At 42.3% G+C, this 24,422-nt stretch overlaps 2 protein-coding genes across 2 annotated transcripts in view; one reads left to right on the top strand and one right to left on the bottom strand.

The window, feature by feature from the left end:
- otud7a (OTU deubiquitinase 7A) overlaps window positions 1-19,651 on the top strand; it is a 51,310-nt gene extending 31,659 nt beyond the window's left edge. The window contains exons 11-13 of the mRNA XM_085167797.1: window positions 5,802-5,916; window positions 6,504-6,588; window positions 7,162-19,651. Coding sequence (XP_085023923.1) covers window positions 5,802-5,916; window positions 6,504-6,588; window positions 7,162-8,727 — 1,766 coding nt within the window. The 3' untranslated portion in view covers window positions 8,728-19,651. The remainder of the gene's footprint in view (window positions 1-5,801; window positions 5,917-6,503; window positions 6,589-7,161) is intronic.
- The window catches only part of klf13 (Kruppel like factor 13), a 17,654-nt gene continuing 12,041 nt past the window's right edge, over window positions 18,810-24,422 (bottom strand). Inside the window, exon 2 of the mRNA XM_085167810.1 lies at window positions 18,810-23,826. Within this exon, the coding sequence (XP_085023936.1) occupies window positions 23,531-23,826 (296 nt within the window). The 3' untranslated portion in view covers window positions 18,810-23,530. The remainder of the gene's footprint in view (window positions 23,827-24,422) is intronic.

Raw genomic sequence — 24,422 nt, 5'->3', positions numbered from 1 at the left:
CAGGCGGTCAGTCTGACTGACAGACCTAATCTTCCACTGCCAACTAGGGCAGAGCCAGACCCAGCCAGCCCCGAAGACCTCACCACATCACCACATATGGGCAGGGTCCCGGGATGCTTGGGGCCCCAGCAAACCAACCCGCTCTTCTGACAGTAAGGCCACTGTGTGGACGTCTCAGGTGGACGCTTACTCTCAATTTCCCCCTTCCACGGCGAAGAGCATCCGAGGGTCTCTTGGCCTTGTGTGTGTTCAGGTGTCAGGGACTGGGTTAGAATAGTGGCTCTTTATTCCGCCCTCTGTGTGGAAGATTATAGTGGAGTCCTTCCTAGTAACCTGACTCTAAATCACCCTGACAGATCATGCTTCTGCTCCTTTTATAGCATGCCTGCATGACTTCTGGGGTTGCACTGATGGCGGATGAAAAAACAACACGTGAGGAGTGACTGAAGCCAGAGGTTATTGCAGTTTTGTTAAGGTTTTTTTTCCCCTTTTTTTTCCCCCCTCAGGAGTCAAGTGGTTTGCTTGGGTGAGAAAGTCAGGTGAACCTAGAGACCTGTGCACATTTCTATGGTTACCAGCTGTGTAATGATGACTAGCTCCTCAGTAGATGCCATTTGCTGTCTTTCATCATTTTGTTTGTGCTTCTGTGGCTAAAAAATCTATGAGAGGAACTGACCCTCTGGAAAACTCTGGAGCTATTTCAAGCTCTGCTCCTAAAACCAAAACACTTCCAGGTTTTCTTTGGCATCACATCATCACACTTCTAACACTCTCTTGAATGAAAAGTAAATGGACAACTTTTATGCAAAGACCACCTACAAAACAGTGTCATTTAACTACACAGCTTCTCTCCAGATTCACATCTATTAAAAAAGGACAGTATACAGTACTGTGAAAAAGTCTTGAAGCACCCCTCATTTCTTTATATTTGCGAAGAAAATGGGAAATACGTAGGTGCAGTGACGTATTGAAATATGTGCAAACATACACGGAAATACAGTATAGCTATAAAGGTGTGACCACCTTTATTCTTCAGCACAGCCTGAACTCTCTTAGGCAAGCTTTCTTGTAAAAAGTAGTCTTCAGGAATAGTTCATTCAAAGCTGGTCTTTGGATATTTCCTGCTTTTTCTTCAGCTCTGTCTAGATGATCCTACACTGCTTCAATAATGTTGAAGCCGGGGCTCTGGTGAGGTCAGTCCATGACACATTCATTTCCACTGTGTGCTTCTCTATGCATATATGTTTTTACTGCACTGGCAGTAACACCACCAACACCACTGGCTCCAAACCATGACAGAACCTCCACCTGACCTCTGTGCAGATTTTTACATTTTAGATTCGTCACATTGTAAGACCTGTTGCCTGGATTTGTTTCCTGTCTCTTAAGGACTTGACTTTTCAGAAACCGTTCACTGGATTTTTTTTTAAGCCTGTCACTTCTTCTTTTTGTCCTCCACTCATCCAGTTTCTGAGAGTTTTTTACGGACACATTGCATACTATGCCAAAACACATCAAGTTTTCACCTAATAGCTCTTTTGTACTTTGTTGGTGCAAAATTGCTATTTTATGGTACTCATACTGCGTTATCTTTGGTGTTTGGTAAGAAATGGGAACAAATTACAGGCTGCTACCAACAAAGTGCCTAAAAATACAATTTAAAATAAGTTCTTTGCTAAGTTGTCTGTTATGTGTAGACACAAAACTGGTTCATCCCTTGTTTGATGCCTTTTTTTTATGCTTGAGTGATTCACAGGTCAGCGTTAAGTGGCGTAACAAAGGAAAAAAACATTCCTCTGAAAATGGTCAGTTATAAGGATTTGATTAAAAAAAGAGTAAACAAACAGCTAGTGTCTAACAAAAAATGGAAAGACCTTCAGAAAGCCTGGACAACTATTGCTCAAGACCACTTTTAAAAAAACACAAGAAGCTCTGGCTCCTTGAAAGCAAAATGTGAACATGGGTTTTTGACATTGTGCCTACAGTATAAAGTATAACAATATGGGAATGGCCATTAAAATTGTATTTATTCTAGTTTTCTGTGTTGCTTCAGATGTGATTCACTTCTATTATCCACCATGATTTTTGGGGGGAAAAGGCTCAGACTTGTTTATATGCATGACTGCTGTTTACCCTGGTGAATTGAGCCCTTTAAATCTGCAGCTGTGCAGAGTGACCAAAGTCAGGAATTTGAAATTTGTGCATTTTCCAGATGGTACAAATTGTTCTTGAATCTCAAAACAGAGGGAAACATTGACTCCGTGTTTCTGCTGCCAATCAAACCTTGTAAAAGATGACTTTGTCTAAGTGAGGGGAAAAAGAGAAGTCGGAGAAGCCACATTGACATCTTATTCTGCTGTTTTGTTTGACTAACAAAAAAGAAGGACAAATATGTTTATGACCAATCAAGTGATTTTCATTTGACTTTTAACTTCCAGCAGCTGTTTCCTTACATGTCACACCCAAGTTTTGTATGTTCGTATCTCCCCGAATCAAACTGCAAACTTAGCAAAGCGAGGCAAGCTATCAGCGATGCTGCTGAGTGCACAGCTTGCATACCATGCAGCGCTGTGATGTCATCCATCCGTAAAGTAGGAATTGGGTCATTCAAGGACAGCAAAACAAAGCTGCCAACAGGGAGAGTAAATATATTACAGCACACTTTAGTCCCCCAGAGCTCAACTGGCAATGTTGAATCTCTAAATCTGGACCAGGCCCAAATGGGAACAACAGCACACACAGCTCTTTGGAATGGCGAGAAAGACGGACAGCTGCATCGTGGGAGCCCGGACGGCACCTCGCAGACCTCCGCTGCCTGCTGTATGACCCGAGTGGGAACTGAGTGGGAGCTGGTTCACTGTCCTCTGCCTGGCTGTGTGTGTGTGTGTTTGCGATTATGACTGAATTTTTCTGGGCAAGACATTCTAGGAAAAAACATCTATGAAGAAAACCACTTTTCCTCTCAGCTTACAGCGCTGCCATGCCAGTGCTCATTACCGCCTGACGGTGCGGCTGCAGGCATAGGTCATGCATTTATTTATTTGTTTTAAATTTGTGTTTAATATGTTGTGATTTGCAAGCAGTCAAAGGCAGCGGTGACCTCTAAGGACAAATGTCTGTCATCAGTGCTCTTATTAATATATTTACCCAGCAGGCATTTATTTGTGACTAATGGTGCCAGATATATATGAGTGATCAGGTTAACGCTGGCGTGGGTGTGGCTGGACTAATTGTGTCTCAAGAGCTTCAAGCGTCACGAGGATGCATGTCCCACCAGTATTTTGACACCTGGCATGATTAATCGCGTGCATTTCATTATGCATATGAACTTAAAAAAAGACACGCAAGAGGGCACAGAGTGAGGATTTGACGTGCAGGGACGCAGGAGGGGCAGTTGCTGCTGGTATCTGTGTCTCCGCAAAGCCTGGAGAGCAGAGTAGCCTATTGGCAGTGGAAGAATTGATGAAGCAGGGAGGAGACTGCGTCTTCCATCTGGGTCTGACAGTGAAGGCTGGAATGTCCCCAGCCCGAACAGCCTGCCTCTCTCTGCTGTCATGTGGACAACAACCCCCACACTAGGTAGCCTGAGGAGAGCTGTCATGTGGGCCAGCGAGGTCTAGTTAGTCCTCCTTATGTACGGTTGTTTTAAAAGGCACCCACACACTCAGACCAAAACAAGTACTGTACATGCCTGCACTGTGTACACACTGTAAGCACATTTGCCACAAGAGGAGGCCGGGTAGGTGTCTGTTTTATGTTCTGTGTCCAGTGATTACTGTTGAAAACCTCTTCCTGCTTCTAAGTAGTTGATCATATCAGATAAGCATGAATGGAATTATTTCAGCACTCCGGCTCTTATCCTCTGCTGCTGTGTCTGATTGCAGTCTATTACTGAACCAAATTTAGCTTATGCAGCTTCAGTCAAATGTAGAACGATCAAGCTCTGAAATTGTTTGGATTGTGTGCAGATAAAACCAGAATGCAATGATTTGAAAATCTCGAAAACTAGAAATAGAACGTAGAAAACAGGCCAAGTGTTTAAACTGAGAAACTGTACTGTTTTAAGACAAACTTAGCTCATTTTGAATTTGATGGCAACGCTTCCAAAAATCAGCCATGTTTACCACTGTTTAACATCCGGTCTGGCAACTGAGGGGACCAGCTGCTGGACTTCTGGGAGAGGAATGCTGTATGATACAGGATTCTCAATACTCCTGGGTCATCTTTGTCATATTTTTGTTTCATGATACGTCAGATGTGTTTGCAGTTGGTGAATGGTCTGGAGTGCTGGCTGGCCAGTTCAGCGCTGGGATTCATGCTGCTGTAACAGATGCAGTAGGCATTTTTAAAGGCCTTCGCTGAAATTGATGTCATCTGGATTGGAGCGTACGTTCTAAAAGCTGTAAATACCTTTCAGCACTGATGGTGCCTTAAATGTGCAAGCTGGCAGTTCCATAGACACTAATGCAACCTTATACAATCAAACCTGAGGGCTCGCTTTAGTCCAGAGGATCTTGCATGTGTTTGTCTTTAACCTCCATTTGTGGAGACAAAGATTTCTGGAAGTGTTCCTGAACCCATATAGTGATTTCCATGTCTGTTTTTAATGCAGTGGTAACTGAGAGTCCAAAGATCACAGGCATCCAGTGATGATTCTTTTTAATATATCGTGTCGTGTAGATAATGAGATATTTGTAGTCTTTACAATTTCACATTGAGGAACATTATTCTAAAATTATTCCACAATTTGTCGACACCTCTTTTTCCCCCCAGATTGTGAAGCTCTGCTCATCTTTACTTCTGAGAAACTCTGGCTGTTTAAGATGCTCTTTTTATACTAAATCGTGCTGCTGACCTGTTGCTAATTAACCTAATTATGTGCAAAAAGTTCCTCCAGCTGTTTCTTCTTAGTACCACTTGGCTCTCCACCCTTGCGTTGTCCCCGTTCCTGCTGTTTTGAGACGTGTTGCTGCCATCAAATTTAAAAAGTTCTTAAAATAGTGCAGTTTCTCAGTTTAAACATTTGATATGTTTTCTTTGTTCTATTATGAATACAATATGGGTTTCTGAGATTCTTTTCCAGAGTGGTTGGTCCTATTTTAGTCGTTTTGGGCTGTTATTCATTTTGGTAATGTTAACACTACGCCACGTAAATGTAAGAATGGGAGAGCATTGAACAAAGCTAGCAAGAGCAGTCTGACCAGAGTTTGTTCAGTGTTGCAGACACGTAAGCACATCTGTATTTCTGCGTGTAAGCTGGGATTGCACGTTCAGTCATGATTTTGGAAGCAGTAATTGATAAAACAGTCTCACCATAATGTCTATTTGGTCACTGTTTTTAGAACTTTCAGTTGTATTATATGATAAAAACACTTTGGGGCTCCAGACCAGTTTCAACCCTAGTTATAATAAAGAAATTCTTTCCTTTCATTTTCTTCGTGGAAAAGATAAAAGTCTGTTTAGACTAGACTAAACACGCCAGTCTGCATTACATCATAAACAATCAAGTTTGACTGAGGCCCCTCTGTGTTTGAATGAGTCATGTTGAATGACAGTCACAGGTCATGGTCACTTCTCTGCCTGAAAAATAAATGACGGCGTGAATACACCTCCAGTATACTTTACCCCACACTGACAGGCATCTGGGATCATTAACGTGGTATTCTTCTAGTGTGTCATTACGGTGCCGCTTGCTTTCGCTCTGACAGTGCGATGGCCTTGAGAGAAGTGGTAGCATGCTACTTTGTCTCCAGTGGTAAAGCTGGACCAAGCTAACGTTCTGATAATCTCATGTCTTCCAGCTGTTATCCCTCTGACCGACTCGGAGCACAAGCTGCTGGCACTCCATTTTGCCGTGGACCCCGGCAGAGATTGGGAGTGGGGGAGGGACGACAATGATAATGCCAAGCTAGCCAAGTAAGTCCTGTACAGTATATCACTCGGCGATCCTTATCGACAAGGCGCACGGCGTCACAAGGCGTGAGAGGGTAAAACCTGCAGGTCAGGAGAGTCCTGCCTGTTCACCTGCAAGGTGCTATGTGGAGGATTTAATTCAGATTATTTACTTCAGGATCAAGTCGCTTTAAAAGAATGAGAGCACTGGAAGAGCAAATTGTGAGGCTCCCGTAGGTAGAGCCTCACTGAAACAGCGAAAGCCTGAGCTGAAGAAAGAGTTTATGCAAGAAGTTTCTGTTTCACATTCCTGTCAGTCAGGGTGTCATTTTATCCTCCCAACAAGCTGTAGTGTGAACAAAGCAGAAAAGACTTTATATTGCCCTCAATACGTTGTGGGCGTTGTTTGCGCCGTGGTTCCACTTCTGCATTTGAACAATGAAACACGTTCGTGCAAGATGGCTCAAAGAGTTTGTCAGTATTTTCTACAAATGCTATAGCACACCCACATGTGCCACAAAATGTTGGTGAACATATGTCACAAATGTCACACACGTGTTGTAACCGCTGCTTGTTGTTAATTCATGTGTTTTTTTCCCCTCCCTCTCCAGTCTCATCTTGTCTCTGGAGGCCAAACTAAACCTGCTGCACAACTACATGAATGTAACATGGATCCGAATTCCATCTGAAACAAGGGTAACCTTTTCTTCTTCTTCACACAAGTGTGTCTTGTTTGTCATGGTTAATTTAGCGCTATGCAGGGACTCTTCTATTCCAGATGTTCTGGAAGCCCCAGAGTCCAATCAGTCGGCTTTATTTACTCTCAGAAAGCAATAATCTTACACATTTATTTGTTTACTGGCTATAAAAAAAAAAATAGAAAACAGGCAATTATACATGTTTGATTTCTTCGTCTTTTTTGTTTGGAATTCATTGGGAATACATGAAAAGGAAAGTTTACCTCAAAATTAAAAATGCATATTTGGTCTGTAGTGCTGTTTATCCTTCCACGATTTGCTTAATTTTTGGAAAATCATCTGTAGATAAGTCTTTCTTCGGTTTAATAGAATGGAGGCACAAGGCGAGTGCAGTCTAGGTGTCGTTCTGTTAGGCAAAAACTGGTCAACCCCACAATAATTCAGATGGACTCACTGAAAATATGTAGGTAAAGTTTTGCGGCAAGCTTTCCCCTTAAATCTTCATGGTGCTAATCCAGAGGTGAAATTTGAACAACTGTTCAGTCGTGTGTGTTTGCGTGTCTTTGTGCAGGCTCCCCTTGCTCAGCCAGAGTCTCCCACAGCCTCCGCAGGTGAGGATGTCCAGTCTCTGGCCGAGTCCATGGACTCTGACCGCGAGTCTGTCGGCAGCAACTCTAACGTCAACACTGGCAAGCCAAGCAAGGAGAAGGATAAAGACAAGCAGCGAAAAGACAAAGACAAGAGCCGGGCCGACTCTGTAGCCAACAAACTAGGTAGCTTCAGCAAAACCCTTGGAATCAAGCTGAAGAAGAACATGGGAGGTCTGGGTGGCCTTGTTCATGGCAAAATGAACAAATCTAACTCTGGCTCAGGTCGCAGTGGGGAGAACGGAGGGGAAAAGGCAAAGAAAAAAGAGTCTAAGTCAACCAAGGGAAGCAAGGAGGACTCGGGCCAGTCTGCAAGCTCCACTTCTTCTGAGAAGGCCACTAGTCCTTCCCCTACGGACAGAGACAGACCCTCCAGCTCCTCGCCCACTGAGAGACAGGACAGTGCAGGTAAAGGCTCAGGGGACAAGACCCTGGAAAACTGGAAATACAGCACCGATGTCAAGCTCAGCCTCAACATCCTACGGGCTGCCATGCAGGGGGAGCGTAAGTTCATTTTTGCAGGACTCCTGCTCACCAGCCATCGACACCAGTTCCACGAAGAGATGATCAGCTACTACTTGACAAACGCCCAGGAGCGCTTCAGCCAGGAGCAGGACCAGAAAAGGAAGGAGGCCGAAAAGAAGCCCGCTGTCACCAATGAGGTAGCTGTCAAGAAGCCTGAGCATGAGAGTGTCTTCCAGAGGGAGAGATCAGACAGCTCACCTCCGGAGAGCTGCTCTCCCATCCTGCCTCACCACACACACCCCTATAACAACTCCCAGCCCCCGCTGGGTCTCAAGATGCAGGGCAGGAACAGTCCCACTCCCGCGGCGCCTCTTGCCTCTGTCCCGGCCCCTCCTCTCACCCCACCTCCAGCCTTGCACCATGTCTCGCACCCGGCCCCAACCCCTGCGCCTTACTCCTCCCCCAGTATTGGTGCTAAGAGACCTGGGCCTGTTCCTGTGTCTGCCCACTACAGCCATACACCGCCCATCCAGAGGCACAGCGTGATCCACTTACAAGATGTCAACATGCAATCCTCCATCTTCCAAGATGACCCCTACAAGCCTGTGGTGGGCACTCTAAAGACATGCGCCACCTACCCCCAGCAGAACCGCACACTTTCATCCCAGAGTTACAGCCCTGCTCGCCTGTCAGGGGTCCGCACTGTTAACACCATAGATTCGCTGTCCTACAATATGCCTGGCGAACACAAGTCCCACACCTACACCAATGGATTCGATGCGGGAGACATTCAGGACTGCCTTGAGTTTGCCGATGAGGACAACTCATCTCACACCTGGCTCAACCAAGATAAAACCAAAGGGCGGAGCTCTGGAAGCCCTTTGTACTGCTTTCAGCAGCGCCGCTGCAAGAGGGAGAACTGCTCCTTCTACGGTAGGCCAGAGACAGACAACTACTGCTCCTACTGCTACAGAGAGGAGGTGAAACGCAGGGAGAGGGAGAGCAAAATGCAGAGGCCTGTATAGCCATCACCGCTACTTCAGCTCGTCAACAAGTCTGCAGGAGACCTGAGGGAACAACACCATCTGCACTCTGCATTTAGAATAACATGATGGCAAACATTATCCTGTTTTGTTGAAGAATGCTTGTGTATTCCCGTCGCCCTTCCCTTGTTAGTAAAGGTTATTACTTTATGATGGGGGAAGCAGAACTTGAAACAGTGAGCAGCTTTGGCCAGATATCGTAGTTTTGTTTGACTTCTGTCTCATTCAATATAGTCTTTTACTTGTTTTAGAGTAAAAGTCATCTCTGTGATGTAACTTTCTGTATGTGGAAAGGAAATTTCTTTATTTTTCAAAGTGCAGAACATTTGCATCTCGTCAGGAAGGAACATTTTATCTCTTTTAATCAGTTTGAATGCAATACCTCTGCTCGGTTCTTCAAAATCTCTGTGGAAAAAAAAAATTTGTAGTTGTTTTGCAATCAATATAAATCTAATGAGGGAATAATATTAGAATTTCAAGCAATAAATTGGTGATTCTTTTGCTACACCCTCTCTCAATTTTGTCTATGCACCAATAATATAGTTACTGTAGGTTAACTGTGTCTTGTACATTGTAAAAGATCGTCAGTGTGCTTTTGTAAACCAATTTGAACTACAGGAATTGAAATGTGTAAGCATTCTAGATTGTAATGTCGGATTAGGATGAAATGTAAAACTCTCATATGTGAAGTGTACCTTTGTTCTAGCCAAGTTGCAAAGGTTTGCCGTTTCGGAATTGGACTCAAACTATTGTGTAAGACATTGTTTCACATTTTTGCCCGTAGTCAACCTCCTAAAAGTCCACAAGCACTGCCAAACTGGCTTCTTAAAAGAAAAGAAAAAAAGTACAGTTCAGATTTTCAAAATGTTTCTTTTTTTGTGCCAAACACTGAACAATGTGCATAGGATGATTTGCTTCTCAAATATGCAGTGCTTATGGTGTGTTTCTCTGAGTTGCTGTTGACTGCGCTACTTGGTAAATGTGTTAGATGAGAAGAACTGCGGGTAGTGAGAGCAGGTCGATGTGTGTTTGTCTGAAGTGTTTTTACATGTCCGTTGCCCCCGACACACACACACACACAACACAACACAATGTGCAATCATGCTACTAGCACTATGTGGTGACATGCAGTATAGATGTGTCACCGGTCCAGTGTGAGATTGTTCTTCTTCCATATCTAGAGGCCGTTAAAAAGAAGCACCTGCTGCTATGAGCACCACAAGCCTTTGTGATCATCAGTGCTTTAACCAATCAGAGGGGCTTTTCCAAAAAAAAAACACAACAACAAAAAAAGAAACCCCAGGCCTCCAAGTGCTTTCTGCTCATTTGACATGACTACTGTAAAGACGCAGTGTTTGTGTTGCTGTTTGTTCTGGTGATGCTTGGATAATGTACCATGCTGTCCTTAACTTAGTGTGTCCTGGCCAAGGATGTCCACTGCTCTCTCAGTTTGCTTCTGTCTCTCTCCTGTACACACTGCAGTGTTGCTCCTCTTTGTTTCTATGTGACGACTAGTTCATGGACTCTCCACTGTAAGATATGATTTTGTATTTCTTTAAGAGTTTTACACTACTTTAAATTATTGATTTGCACATTAGGTACGAATGTAAATATGAGAAAAAGAATAGTTTATTGTTACAAATGTGGTGTGTCTGTGTTATTTTTGTTAGCATCCAAAAAGTGATCGGGAGAAATCTGGACGGATAAATTACATTTTGAGACTTAAGAATATTTTTATTCACTGCTGCGTTCAAGTTTGGAGTCATGTATGAGAATCTGCTCTACATGCAGTTTCTGCTTGCTTTTTTTTTTTAACCTTTTGGTCCGCTTTCTAGAGGCATAAAAGCAGGGGATGTTTGGTTTGGTTCCCTTTTATCATTTAAACTGTTCCAGATTTATCCTGCCATAATCACTGCTTAGAATTACCAAACGTCCCTAAACTGGTAGATGAGCATATTAGTGCTACAATCCTAAGAAAACCTATGATTCACTTTTAGCAGCAATAATTTCTCTGTGATTTTATCAGTCTGTCACATCACTGTGGAAGAATTCTTTTCCAAATCTTCATTTCAAGGTTGCTTCGAGGTTTGCATTTGTCAGGTTGAGTTTTTTCTTCAGCCATCCTGTTGCAGATTTACTGCTGTGCTTTGGGATCTTGCAAGTATTATGCTGGGGCATGCAACATCCTGTTGCACAATCCAGTTCTAGCCACACTTTGGCTGTCAGACAGAAGGCCTTACATTAAACTCTTGAATACTTTGGTACATAGAGGAGTTTGTGGTCAACTTAGTGACTGCCCGAGTCCTGTGACTGCAAAAACGAGTTCAAACCATCACCCATCCTCCACCGTGCTTGACAGATGATGTGAGGTTTTCGTGCCAATACGCTGTCTTTGCCAAACATCTCTGCTTTGGTCTCCTCTCTAAAGCGTAACTTTCCAGAAGGTATTTTTAAAGCTCTTTAGCAACTACTCAATACAAGTCATACAAGTCATACGTCTTTTTCTGATTATACTGTTTAACGTGCTAATGAAGGCCTGTAGAGTCAGAGGTGTTTTTTGTTGTTTCTCTGAGCATTGCGCTCTCTGAATTTCTCGGGACATCCACTCCCAGGACGCCATGCAACTGTCTTGAATGTTTTCTACTTGTGAATACTCTTTCTCAGTGAAAAATGATGGACTTCAGCTAGTTTGCTCTTATAACCTTTTCCAGACCGATGGGCAGAAACGAATGCTTCTTTGAGATCGTTGTTCTTTCTTCCTCTCCATTGCGTTAACTCGCACCTAAATGCTCCCGACCAACAAACTGCCAAACATTTAGCGCTTATAGAGGTGCTCACACTTACTGATGTTTAGTTAATCAAATACATTTGTTTAGCAGCACATGACTTCTACTTTTACCCTCTGAATTCCTATGGAAGCAGCAAGGATGCACTTAGTCTTTCAAAAGCCTTTTTTCACATAAGAATTGCACTTGACCGACTGAAGATACGATATATCAGTTTTCCAAATAAAGGTGAGTTAAACAGTTTCTCAATTACAGATTAACTGATGAGAGAGGGAGATATAGGACACAAAGTATCCTAAACTGAACAGTTCAGTTCACTTTTGTCAGAGCTGACCAGTGATATTATATGTGGGTTTTATGTCTCAATATTAGATATAATTTAGATAATACTTTAAAGTAACTGCGCAGAATTTGTATCTGAAGGTTTCACCTTGGCAAGTGGGGAGACTTGATTTCTACAAGAACAAGAGTAAAATATTATTATTAAATATATTGTAGCTCAAGATGAGAACCAAAGGAATTTCATCAGGTTTATCTTTAATAAGCTACTCATAGTTTATAAATGTAGGACACTGACCTATTAAATAAGTTGCTAGTTGCCTTATCGGCACTAAAATTCAAATTTGTCAACATCCACTTCACCAATAAAGTCTTTACCTGACATGAGAATGTGCCCTTTAACTTTATGAACTTTATGATGACAAATAAACACTGGCAAAAACATTTTAAAAGAATTCTCATAACATTTGCCCTGAAATATCCTTACCGTTGGTTGATAATGTGGGTCAGACTCATCGGTCTTTTCTGACATTTTCCACAATACAACTCGGCAGTCTCGCCTATTTTTAAACAAAGGCATCTTTTTTTTTTCCATAAACAGGTCGTGAATCATGAGTCAGCGTTTTTTGAATGAGTCAATCTATACACAACGAGGGGAAAATTCCCACCGAAATCAGGGTTATGGAGTTGGGATTCTTGAGTGAACTCTAAAATAGGTCAGCATTTGAGGCTCGGAGCTGTAATCCCCCCCAGAGACACGCCTGCACTGGCAAGAGGATTGACACCCAGCAACTGAAGAGGATGGCACAAAACAGCGAAAAAAAAATCTCCAAGCGCATTCTTGAGAAGTGCCCCCCGCCTTCAGTGATTAAATCCAATGAGGGCTTTCTGCACGTGAGCCATAAGTCATATATCAAGATTAGCAACATCAAACACCACACACACAAAATGACTCAAAGGATATTCAAAGAGATTTACTTGTCATCACAGCAATGTAGGGATGAAGTTAATTACAGCTCAATTTAATCTTTACATGCACGGAGCAGGAGGTGCTTGTGAGAATAGTGAAGTAAGAAAGATTTCATTCCAGTGCATTAAGAAGCTGTTACCAATTAACAAGAGCTCATTTCACACAGAGAGCCAGTGTTTGAGTTCAGTTTCTTCCACTGCTGTCCAACGCTTGTGTCAGAAAAACCTCAAAGCAACACGTATGACCTTAGAGCTTTACTCTTAGTCTTTGAAATTAAACCATAATGCAACCGCAAGACATCAGAGAAACAAATGCCTGTCAGAGTGACTTAAAGTGCAAACAAATCAGTGCCTGCAGTTTCTCACAGACTTATGAAATACACTAAAAATGTTAAATATAAAACCCTTGTTTTCCTATAATGAGGCAAAACCGGGCTTTTAAAATGTGCACAGTCTGTACAGTAGCAGCAGGCTGGAGTTGGTGGTGAGGGTGGGCAGCAGTCCTCTAATGTGTGGGATGAACTGCATACTTCTGAGTGTATAGTCTCGTGACTGAGTCGATGATGAAGTGGGATGGATTTACCTCTCCAGCTTTTGCTCTGTGGTTTTGGACTGTGGCTGCTAATAATGGGAAATGAATATGAATATGAAAGGACTTTTTCAGGTCTTTAAGATGAATTACATCTCCACGTGATGCCCAGTGTTAGTCACACAATGACACACAGGGGCCTCTGTCATCACAGCAGTTATACCCCAAGCTCTTGAATTATGAGCAAGTACTGAATAAGACAGAGGGCATTGTCTTCTTTCTTGGATAAAATCTTCTCAGAATGTCCTTGGAGAGACCCCCCTGTTGGTTTTCAAAAGTGACAAAGAGCTCTATCAGGCATACAGCAAGATTTTGGCAGGCCTGCTTTTTCTCTCGAAACTGCACAGCCTCCATGTTGTCAAATTCGCTCAGCTCATTTCTAACTGCGATTCATGCTAAAAAACACCCCGACGCATCGGTTTCTTTCCTCAGTATAATTAGAGCCCATTACAGACCTTAAAGGAACACAATAGTCCATAAATATTGATTTTTGTTGGGTAAGCAGTTGTCTCATTATGATGGTGAAATGAAAATGTGGGACAAATATGCATATCCATGGGCGTGCAATTTGAGTGTTTAAATCCTCTCTGCACACTTCTCTTCAAGTTTGGAAGCACCTCGCAGTATTTTCAGGTCTGTTTCAAAGAGGGGCTGCTGCCTTTGATGTCTCTGCTGCAGTGAGTTGTATGCCCCACACAGCACCACCCCCTCCCCAAAGCTAAGCCTTGTTCTCAGCCAGTGCCAGCCTCCAATATCTGAGCTCATCCCACCCGCTCTCCGCAAGAACTAGCGCCAGCCCTGCCATGCACTGCACTTGAGAGTGGGTGGCATCACATGGCCCTTCAGGCTGCCTTCTGGGGTTTGGCATGTAGGAAGACACACACACACATGGCTACTATGTGATTAGGCCCGCTGCTGCTGCTGCTGCTGACTGCATCTCTTCCTCTCTTTTTTTTCTGTGGAGTAATTTTATAGATTCTCAAAGTCAGTGATGCCCACACACCTCAGTGGAGCATAGACCCTTTTCCAGCCTGCAGTGCCTCCCACGCCGTAGACTTTGAGTGTTTCTAAGCGCCAATCAGCGCTGGGTAGCACCACCAAAACCGCCCCCTCATCCTTGTGTTCCTTCTCTCTCACACACTGTCCTGCACTTTCACTGAGCAACCGCGGTGAAAATAACTCGCGGATGGCACAAAAGCAAAGTTTGCTCAGCAAGCAGGATTTCATCTGGAAACCTGATGCTCTAGAGCAGATAATCCAAAGAAAAGGTGCGACTAAAATGATAAATCAGTCAAAGCGAAACCAACTCCTCCACCCCCACATCCTGTCTGCAGGGTAACAGCAGCAGATATGTGCTCCTGCTACTCATTTAGCTGTCTATACTTTGCCCTGCATCTGTAGCAAAATAACACACTAAGAAGTAGACAACGTTTCATCTTGAGAGCAAACACGTGATTGAGCGACACGGAATACGTGCCTTACCCAAGCCGTCACCTGAGATGTTCTTGTAACACAGAGATATGTGTGAATTAACTCAGTTACTAGTTGCCATTGCGTCTTCAACTCTTGCATTAGCAGGACTTTTGCAACAATGTGGAAAGATGCAGGATTTGTGTAGGAGCTCAGTTTTCCTTGACAGTAGTTCCCTGCCTTTATTCAATGCATAAAACAATCCAAAGAAGAAAAAAAGGGAGAGAGTTTAATATAAACACATGATGTTGAACTATGCAGAAGGCCTTCATGTTGCCAGACAAACAGGCTTTAAAAAAAAAAGCAACATGCCGGCTGTGATGCCCCATCACTGCGCGGTGGTGCCAGGGGTGGCAGCTTGTCTGCTTGCATAGCGTGGTGTGCTGGTAGCTCCAACCTGCTCGGAGACGGGAGGAGTACAGCATGAGCAGGGAGAACACCATGCTCCTCATCAAGAATTTTAATGCCTGCGTTCTTCCTCTTCCTTCTTGTCTCACTCAGCACGATTCAGTATGAGCAGGAAAGGCCACGCCTGTGATCTCTGCTGATGTTGTTTGGCAAACTTAGCTTAAGAGTGGGATAAAGAGATATTGGCAGGGTTTTTGCAGAACAGTAAAATGCAGAAGGTTGGAGGCAGTCTGCTTTCTCTGTGTCATGTGGTGTTTAAAATACACCAGGAAGATTGTCCATTCTTGTAAGTGCACTGTGTGAATGTGTGTGTACAGGAAACTTCACACGGTTCACAATCTATTTGGTCTGAAACACAATAAGGAAGGAAGGAGTCCCCAGCTTTCGATGCCCCACCCACTGTTGATACCCCAGCAGTTACAGTAAATATTTGCATGGGTGAAATGAGGGAACAAGGTGTACTTCCTGTTATAAGAATAATACTCAAGCGCATGACAGGCTGGTGAGAAAAAAAAAAGCTTTGTACAGTTCTGTGCCGTTAGCAGTACTTTGCAATTTTAAATAAGGGATTTTGCCAATATGAAAATGAGGAATGTGTTTCTGGAAAAGAAAAAGACATTCTCCCTTCAGTAAATAAAAGCTTCAGCTTATAAATTCAACTTATAAGCAGTGAAGCGCTCACTTCAGCTTGTGGCTAATCTTGGATAATAGTTGCTTATCTAGTTCTCTGATATATCTATACCTAGACTAGGAATGACAAGCATATAATTTAATGCATTATTAGCTGGAGGGGTGCATTATATTACCTTTACACAATGCTAGACTTCCTAGTATAGCATTGTGCAGGCCTGCAGGTCTAGTCCTGTCAGCCTGCAGGTGTGAAAAACAAAGAAAATACAGAGGTGCCAAAAACTGCACTTTCTGAAATGGCCACTTGAGTCTGGCACCAAAACCAAGTCAATCACCAAGTAAGGAGACCTGAGCTCATTTGAAGCCACTAAACCAAACCTTTTGATTGTGTCTGTGGTGTTAATGTAATTACCTGACTGATAAAAAAAAGTTAATTGCCCTAACAATGTTCCATCCATTTCTTCCCCCTATCCAATTCAGGGTTCTGAGGAGATTTAAAGCCTTTCCCTGCTGTCTAATGTTTGTTTTATGGGACTGCATTTGGGTAGGTATTTGCCTACACAGAGTCTACGCAAAGTGGTATGCAACCAACACAAATGCACTTGTGTGGAGTCCTCCAAGGTACCAACAGCCTGTTGAACAAGCTGGATGACACTATGCGTAGGTTGAACGCTGGTTGGTTGAATGAAATGGAAAACGCACGAAGAAAAGCTCAAAGACATTTTAAAAAATGTGGCATGAAAAACAAATTTAAGCTCTTTTCATATTATCACTTTGCTCTTTTCTGTAGCTAACCACAACTAACAACAGCCCAAGCAGTAGTGGCCCACAAGCTAACTGTTTGTGACGCTGCATCCTAGAGTGCTGTGCGATACTGCAAATTTTGGTATCAATCCAATACCTAATAAATAACAGTCCAGCATTTTTTATATTTTTAAATTTTATATTAAGATTTTTTTCATCCCCCCCCCCCCCCAAAAAAAGATGGACTACATACTGAACCAAGAAAAACAAAGAATTGAACCGATCACGCTAGTAGCTACTAGCTACTTCGTTTTACCAGCAACATGTTACTACTTAGCATTCCACCCTCGTGTCTAAATATGGTTATACTTCTTTCTCCAAAACATCCAAGACACTAGTTGCTAAAAAGCTACCACCATAGGGTAGCTGTGCCCATCTTTTATATACGATCAGTGTTTCCTGCCTTTATGCTAAGCTAACTGTTTGCAGGGAGTAGCTTCATAGAGACCTGACAGTGCTGTCATCTTTTGGGGCACTAACAGTAGACTATTTCATGAAATTTTAAGCCATTCCTTTAATTAATATCTCTACTAGTAAAAATGTTACACAATCGCTTGTTTTAATATCCTACTATTATGGTCACCATGACTGCAGTTCAATAAAAAGTCACACAGTGAAAGTATGCCGAAACAAATTATGGCTGCTTATTTTATGAATTTATTTCCAAATGTAAACTTCACTATTTCATGCATACAAGTTATGACAACATACATTATTCAACAATCTGTTAATTTTCATATTTGCATAGGACATGGTCACAATATATTGTCTAACATGTAAAAAATAATGCCATAAAAAGGTACAGCAGAGCAGCTAAGACCAGCACATTAGATGTGTGTAGAATCCCAGTAAATGTACAACTGTAATACTCGAATGTAGTGATTTTGGTTTGCTGTGAGAGAAAAAAAAGTGACACCTGAAGGTTAGAATGAGGTCATTGAAGAATGTACTGGCCATAGCTGAGTCGAGAGTTATTTACAATATAGATTATACTGGTGCTTAGAGGGGAAGCAGCACCATGGATTCACTACAACAGGCAACTGATGGTGAGGGGCAGAGAGGGACACACAGAGGTATCAAGAGAGCAACGTTACACTGAGGAGGTACACTGAGGACAAACAGGTACAGGAAACAGAACCAAAAGGCTGGTGAGAGGCTCCCTCTTTGTATTCAAGGTGAGGTCACTGACAGCACTGTGAGCTGTATAACCTAGAACAGATTAATCTTTTAAGGGCAGAAATATCAGCTTAGCTTAGACCACCAACAAATATGGTCTGCAATTTTTCATAACATACCACTCTTTTTTTTGTCACTCACAAATTCTGAATTATCTTTTACTTTTATGAATAAATTGGATTTGATTCATCAAGTTATTTTTACGCTGTAAAAAAACAAACAAAAACAAAATAAAGTCGCTTACTTGAGCGAAAGGAGGTCCATATCGAGCACAACATCCACTGATCGACAATTACAGCACGTAAAACTGAACCCAGAAGTACAAATGGTGTTGGATTCACAATTACTGCAACATTCATCTTTTCCTTCAAAGCCTTTGGTAACAACAATCAAGAACCACTTTATACTTTTATGGCTGCTTCTTGAAAAGAAAAGAAAAAAAAAAAAGCCTAAGACAGACTTTATTCATCCTTAACTTTTAAACATTTCCAAGCACAAAGAGCCCAAAAAGAAGAAAGAAGGGGTTAGATTTGGGACAACAGGAAACGTACCTTGTGCACAACTCACAATGTGTAAAACCTCACAGTTGAGACAGACTTCTAGTCATAACCGAAGAAAAAAAATGCATTGGGTTGATGCAAGCAGCACATTTATAGTAAATGCAATGCGTCAATCCTTTGGAATGGTTGGGCGTCTGTCTTCATTAAGACTGATTTTGTCAAAGAAAATACCTGCATTAAGCCATTATACACTGCTTGAGTACTGAACAGCAAGAAAAGGGGGAAAAAAATGTAAATAAGAACCAAACAAAAACAAAGCTAAACACTCAAAATGTTTACATAAAGCGGAAAAGAAATATTTAACTTAGAACACCTACATATCAAATACGCAGCGTTGCTTTATTAAATCCTGTACATTACATAACGACGTGTCACACTTTATAAAACTGTACATGTTTGTTTAATGTCTGATAGTAGCTATTTTGTTTTTTTGTTTGTTTTTCTTTTTTACCCTTAACATTTGTATCCTCTTTATGAAGTTATCGTTATAGTTTTGGCACACAATTGCATCGCGTCATGCTCGAGATCAGTGACGAAGAGTTCTGTGAGATATACTGATGTCTTTAACATGAACTCCTTAAATAAAATTGTTAGTTGTTCACACACTAGGCAACACTTAATTCATTTTTTTTTATATATGTTACAATCAAGAGGAAAATGTTAACTGGTAAACAGTTAGTATCTTGTTGCGGCTGCAAGTCCTTCTGCTCTCACGGGTGTTGAAATCTCGATTCTTACTGGGATAACAATCATAAAGCTGGATTAAGAAATGCTGAAATAAGGTAGTAATTTACAGATGACATCACCCACATTACATGAGCAAAAGTTGAAAATGAGCTTGAGAAAGGATGTTTTAAGATTTTTGTAACAGAAAAATCAGCTTTTAAATGCCTTGAAATATTACCTTTTTTTTGCATCTACAAGGATGTATGTGCAGGACTTGGCATTATCGAATGATTATAGAAAATGTAGCCCAGTGTTTTGGTTATTTATTTTTTTGTTTCTTTCTTTCATTTATTTTTTTACAAAAAAAGTCTCTCCGTCTTTACTTTTTCATTCAAGTAGGAACAAATGAAACCAACAAATATTTGTGCTACTCGTCAAGAAAATGCAAGCTACATGATGGATGTTTTGAAAAGATATTAAAGTACAACAAAAGTATTTCAAGAGGTATGAGTTTTGATAAATATACAACCTTAAATATTTCATGAGACAAAAAAAAAAGCAAAACAAAATTAAGACTACATTGCTAACTCACAATGCGGTGGTCTCTATTCTTATGGAAAGCTCTGAAAATAATAAAGAAAAATAGCCACTCGAAATCTGAAACCAACTTACACAGAGGTCAGTAAGTTTCTTTACTTATAATCACCCCAAACAAACCTAAAACTTTCATTTTCTTTCTTCCTTCTCCTTTTTTTGGACGACAGGCTAAATGCAATAACCTGCATCCTGACATCAACAAAGTATTAGTTGTTCCTGATTAAAGGGATGAACCCCATGAATGGAGCTAAAATTGAGATTTCCGCATCAACGGTGCTTTGAACTGCTCTGCGAAAACCGCCAAATTCAAAAGCTGAAATGACCTGAAGACAATGCAAAATCTCGGAAAAACGAAAAGGAAAAAAAAAAACGAAAAGCACGGACTATACATCTTTCTACAGAGAGGTTAATAATTATTTGACAACAAACACAAGTACAGTAAAAAATGGACATGTACAAAACTGTGTTCAATGGCCTTTTCTTTTGAATTATTCAAGTACATTTGGTACAGTGAGAAGAAAAAGTTTTGAGAAACTGCCTGTGGACGCCTTTATGTCACCGGTGCTGTCTGGATGGATTGATATACTGGGATGATTACACTGTCACAGTCGCTTTAATTCAGGTGGTAGGAGCTCTGTTTGCCTTACACAGTCCACTGACACTAAGGGGTCAAAGGTGTTTAAAGGGACATTTCACTCCAGAGTGCTCGATAGCGGGACTGTAGGTTTATGACAACATAATAGGCAGGAGCCGAGCCTGTGCTGAGACATTCCTGTGTTTCCAGTGTGGTCGGACACTGACCAGCAGTGAACACTAAGCACCCAGGACCACCAGAGGAGGCTGGCAGACTTTATCTGTGCGGTAACTGATGTTACAACAAAATCCACAAACTGTGTCATATCTGCTTGGCAGATGTCAACCCTGAGGAAAATGTGCAGATTATGGATTAAGAGCTGATTACTGAAACCTACTTGAGGGTGAGCAACTGAGAATATATTTGCTTTTTGCAAGAGAAATTTACTCTGCAAACCAGGTCAAACCTAAAACTTAAAAGAAAATGGACACAAAAAAGCCGTTCAACAGCAATATCAAGAATTAGTTTGTGAAAATCAGCATTTTTTTTTCCTTCTTTTCTGTGTAAAACCCTCTTGCTTCTTCTGTCACTCAGAGCTGCTGATCAGTGGCATTCAAAGTGTCATCTTGCAGTCTGGAAACCCATTGAAACATCTGGCAGAGAAATTATGCTGCACGTGGCGTCGCGAGAGAAAACTACTGCATTCGATCGAAATAATGGCTGTTTTCTTTCTCGAGAATGTGACAGAGCTGATTCATCACAACTTTAAAGAGCGATGGCTGCTGTGAGGAACGAGGGGGACAAGGTCTGCCATTCATGGACTTCCACCTGCCAGACTGCCTCAAAGGGGAAAAAAAAAGAAAAAAGAAAGAAAGATCCACGCTTTCAAGGCAAAGTTAACATGCATATAGTGTCAAGCACGGGACTGCGGGGCAAGACGATGAAGCTAGCGCATGCGATTCGTGATGACAGTGGCCTGGAAGGGTCTGACGGGACAGAGCTAAAAGGCTGACCATATTTCCAACTGTAGTGCTGAAGCATTAAAGGAAAATGTAGGCATAACACAGACTGGCGGCGCAGCAGCAGCAGTTTTGATAGCCGTGCCTGTTTCCGTGGAAGGTTTACTGTGCCTTTCGCCTGACCTATTGAGGCATGTCTGTCTAGAAACACAAGTCAGCTTTCTCACGGGACATCTGAGCTTCACAGGCAGGACGACGTGAGGCTGGTGAGCACTGGACTTTTGCTGATATGTTCGTTTTGGTTCAGATGTTTTGACAACAAGTTTTTAAAAAGCCCCCCTCGTTGTGAGAAAGAAGTTTGAAAGCAGCTGTTTGAGACCTCCGATTTATGAATTTTGGAGCTGTTACGTCCTCCTTGGAATTGTGAAATCTGACTCCTCAGCAGCAGGGGTTTCTGTCTGTGCTCGGGATGGAGCTGGATACATCCCACCCACACTGCTTAAACTGTTGTTCATAGACTTTTTAGTCTTATCCTATAGTTTGGATCAGCCCACTAATTACAGCCATTTTTCTGCTGGCTGTTTCTACAGTTGGTGGGAGGAGGGGAGTTGGGGAAGGAGAAGGAAATGGGGGTTGTCTGCGACTGGGTGTCTCCTCTTTTGTGCTGTTCAGCTCATGATAAACCTCTCCTTTTTTTTAATTTTTTTTTTTTTTTTAATCAGGGCCTGCCATCTCTTGCCTGTTTACAGCAGATAGCTGCTTTCTTCCTTCTGTACTCAATGTTGCAATGTCACAGCAGAGCCCAGCTCAGGCCTTCCTAACACGGTGGCCTACATTTGACCCACAAGTCGGGCAACCTTACGCAATTTAGCAGGCTCGGAGCTTTTACCGGTTTTTGACAGGACAGGTAGAGCCAGATGAGTAAGGATTCCCTGGGGAATGGCATGCGAGCACCCCTCCTGCAGGCTGTGAATTGCTTCTTTTGGGTGCAGCTGTTTCCTCCAGGAAAGCCACAAAAGGCAGAGCCAGGAGGAGGGAAGTGAGCCGGCATCTGGCTCTACCTGCAATACTGCCAACCAGCAGCTTGAGGCCTCAGTGAAAGGTGGCTTACAGGACTGAATAAAAAGCTTTCATTCATTCTTGTCTTTGGTACTTTTTCCGATGTGCTTGAGAGACGGCTAAACCTTGTTTCAACTTAAGTCCCTTTGTGTCCGTTTTGAGTGAAATGTAGGCCGATGAGGCGGCTTTTTCTTTTTTCTTTTTCTCTCTCTTCCTTTTCAAGCATGAACAGCTGCTTTGAAACTTGACTGTCTCTGTGGTTGGAACGTTTCTCTAACTTCATAAATACAAAGAAAACTCTTAACCCAATCCTTCTACAGTGCAGATTCACACAGTTTACACTGCACACAACCATTTCATGCAGTACACATTTAACCCAGTGTAATGTCAATAGATATTAACATTGCAAAAAAGAAACAGATTTGGGTTTTGTTTTCTGTGGCGGGGCCTTTCTGATTGTTCCATTATTACACAGCAATCACATTAAATATGAAACCCCTCCCCAAACAAATGTTTGTGTATGCGTTACACATGACAGCGGGGCTAGTTTTTTCAAATATGAGAGCCAAAAAAAGAAGAAAAAAAAAGAAAACAAAGAGTGCAAATTGTGTTGAGTGTAAGGCTGCTATATATGAACTGTATGTTTCTCTTCACCGTGTTCATTCTTTCAAGCTAACAAGGCCATCCCTGAGCAGGGCGTAAAATTCAACCCCTGTTGAATTTCAGAATAAAGTGATGAGTATATTGTGCAGTCAATGTGAGTACTGTTAAGTACTGTGGTCTTACAGAAATCACAACTGTCTTCAATCCTGAGGTGTGTGTGTGTGTGTGTACCCCTTCTCCTAACCCTTTCAAAAAGTTGAAAATAAATTGAATAAAATCAAAGCAAAAGTAAACAAACAGACAAAACAAAAATGTTTCGAAGATCTGTCAGGGTGTCTGTTTTTTTTTCTTCGTCTAGACCTTGTTTAGCTGACTGCGACCGTACATTTAACAAGTAGCCGTGATCAGAAGCCAAAAAAACACACAGACTGAATGCAGATATTGCCATCTGGGAAAGGCATTATCTTCTTTTAGGATCACGCAAGTAATTGCACTACAATAAGCAGTTATGTACATTATGGTACACCACAGCAAGCGCAGAAATAGCAAAGGGGAGGGTGGGGAAGGGGGTTAGCTGACAACTGTGCAACAAAAGTGTTATGATGAAAACACGGGCCTCACAGTCTCGAGGCAGAAAAGTGCGACCGGGTTTCAGTTTAAGGCGAGTTGGCTGGGCTGAGGGTGGGGCTGGAGGCATCTGAGCGGCTGTAGTCGCTGAGGGAGCTGGGACGTGTGGCGCTGCCGCCGTGGGGTCTTTTCAGCATTCCTGGCTGGAAATCCGAGTGTCGCCGGGCGTGCTTCATCAGGTGGTCGCTGCGCATGAAGCGCTTTTCGCAAAGGGGGCAACCGAACTTCTTCTCCCCCGTGTGGGTGCGGTAGTGGCGGGCCAGCTCATCAGAGCGGGCGAACTTCTTAATGCAGTCGGGCCAGGTGCATGGGAAAGGCCGTTCTCCTGCAAAAACAGAGGCAGAGCGTCAGACGAACCATATCCACATTTGTGCTTTTTTTAAAGACAATTTCAGTTGATCATTTTTCCAGTTTTCATGCAAGCACCAGCCACTAGGGCTTAGAAAATGAAACCAACGATACTTTAAAAACCACCAAATAATCACAAGACAGTCAAAAATACCCAACCTCAGAGATGAAATGATCATTTTTAATGCACCTTTTTGGATTTTATTAAGGCTTAAAGCTAGATCTGTAGCTGCTTTGACAGTAGTGTTGATACGGGCAGGAGTAGCACACAGCAGCCTGCTAGGTCTCATCTATGCTAATTTCAGACATGAACTGGACCGGTGTTCTGACAAACCATCCTGCTTTGGCAAAACGTCCTACCGTAAGTAGTTTATGCACATTTCTGCTGTCACATAGTAATTCCAGCACAAAGTTAAGTAGGTATGACGGTTTGCCACTTAACTTTGCCCATCAGAGTATGCTTGTAGCTCATATTCATAAAGCCAGGACGGTTTGCCACTTCATTTTACCCGTTAAAGTATGCTTGTAGGTAACATTCACAGAGGTAGCATGGTTTGGCACTTAATTTTGCCC

The sequence above is a fragment of the Neolamprologus multifasciatus genome, chromosome 7 (assembly GCF_963576455.1).
Source record: "Neolamprologus multifasciatus chromosome 7, fNeoMul1.2, whole genome shotgun sequence".
Classification (NCBI taxonomy): domain Eukaryota; kingdom Metazoa; phylum Chordata; class Actinopteri; order Cichliformes; family Cichlidae; genus Neolamprologus; species Neolamprologus multifasciatus.
Note: the sequence above shows the minus strand (reverse complement) of the source record. Positions and strands in the feature narration are given on the sequence as shown.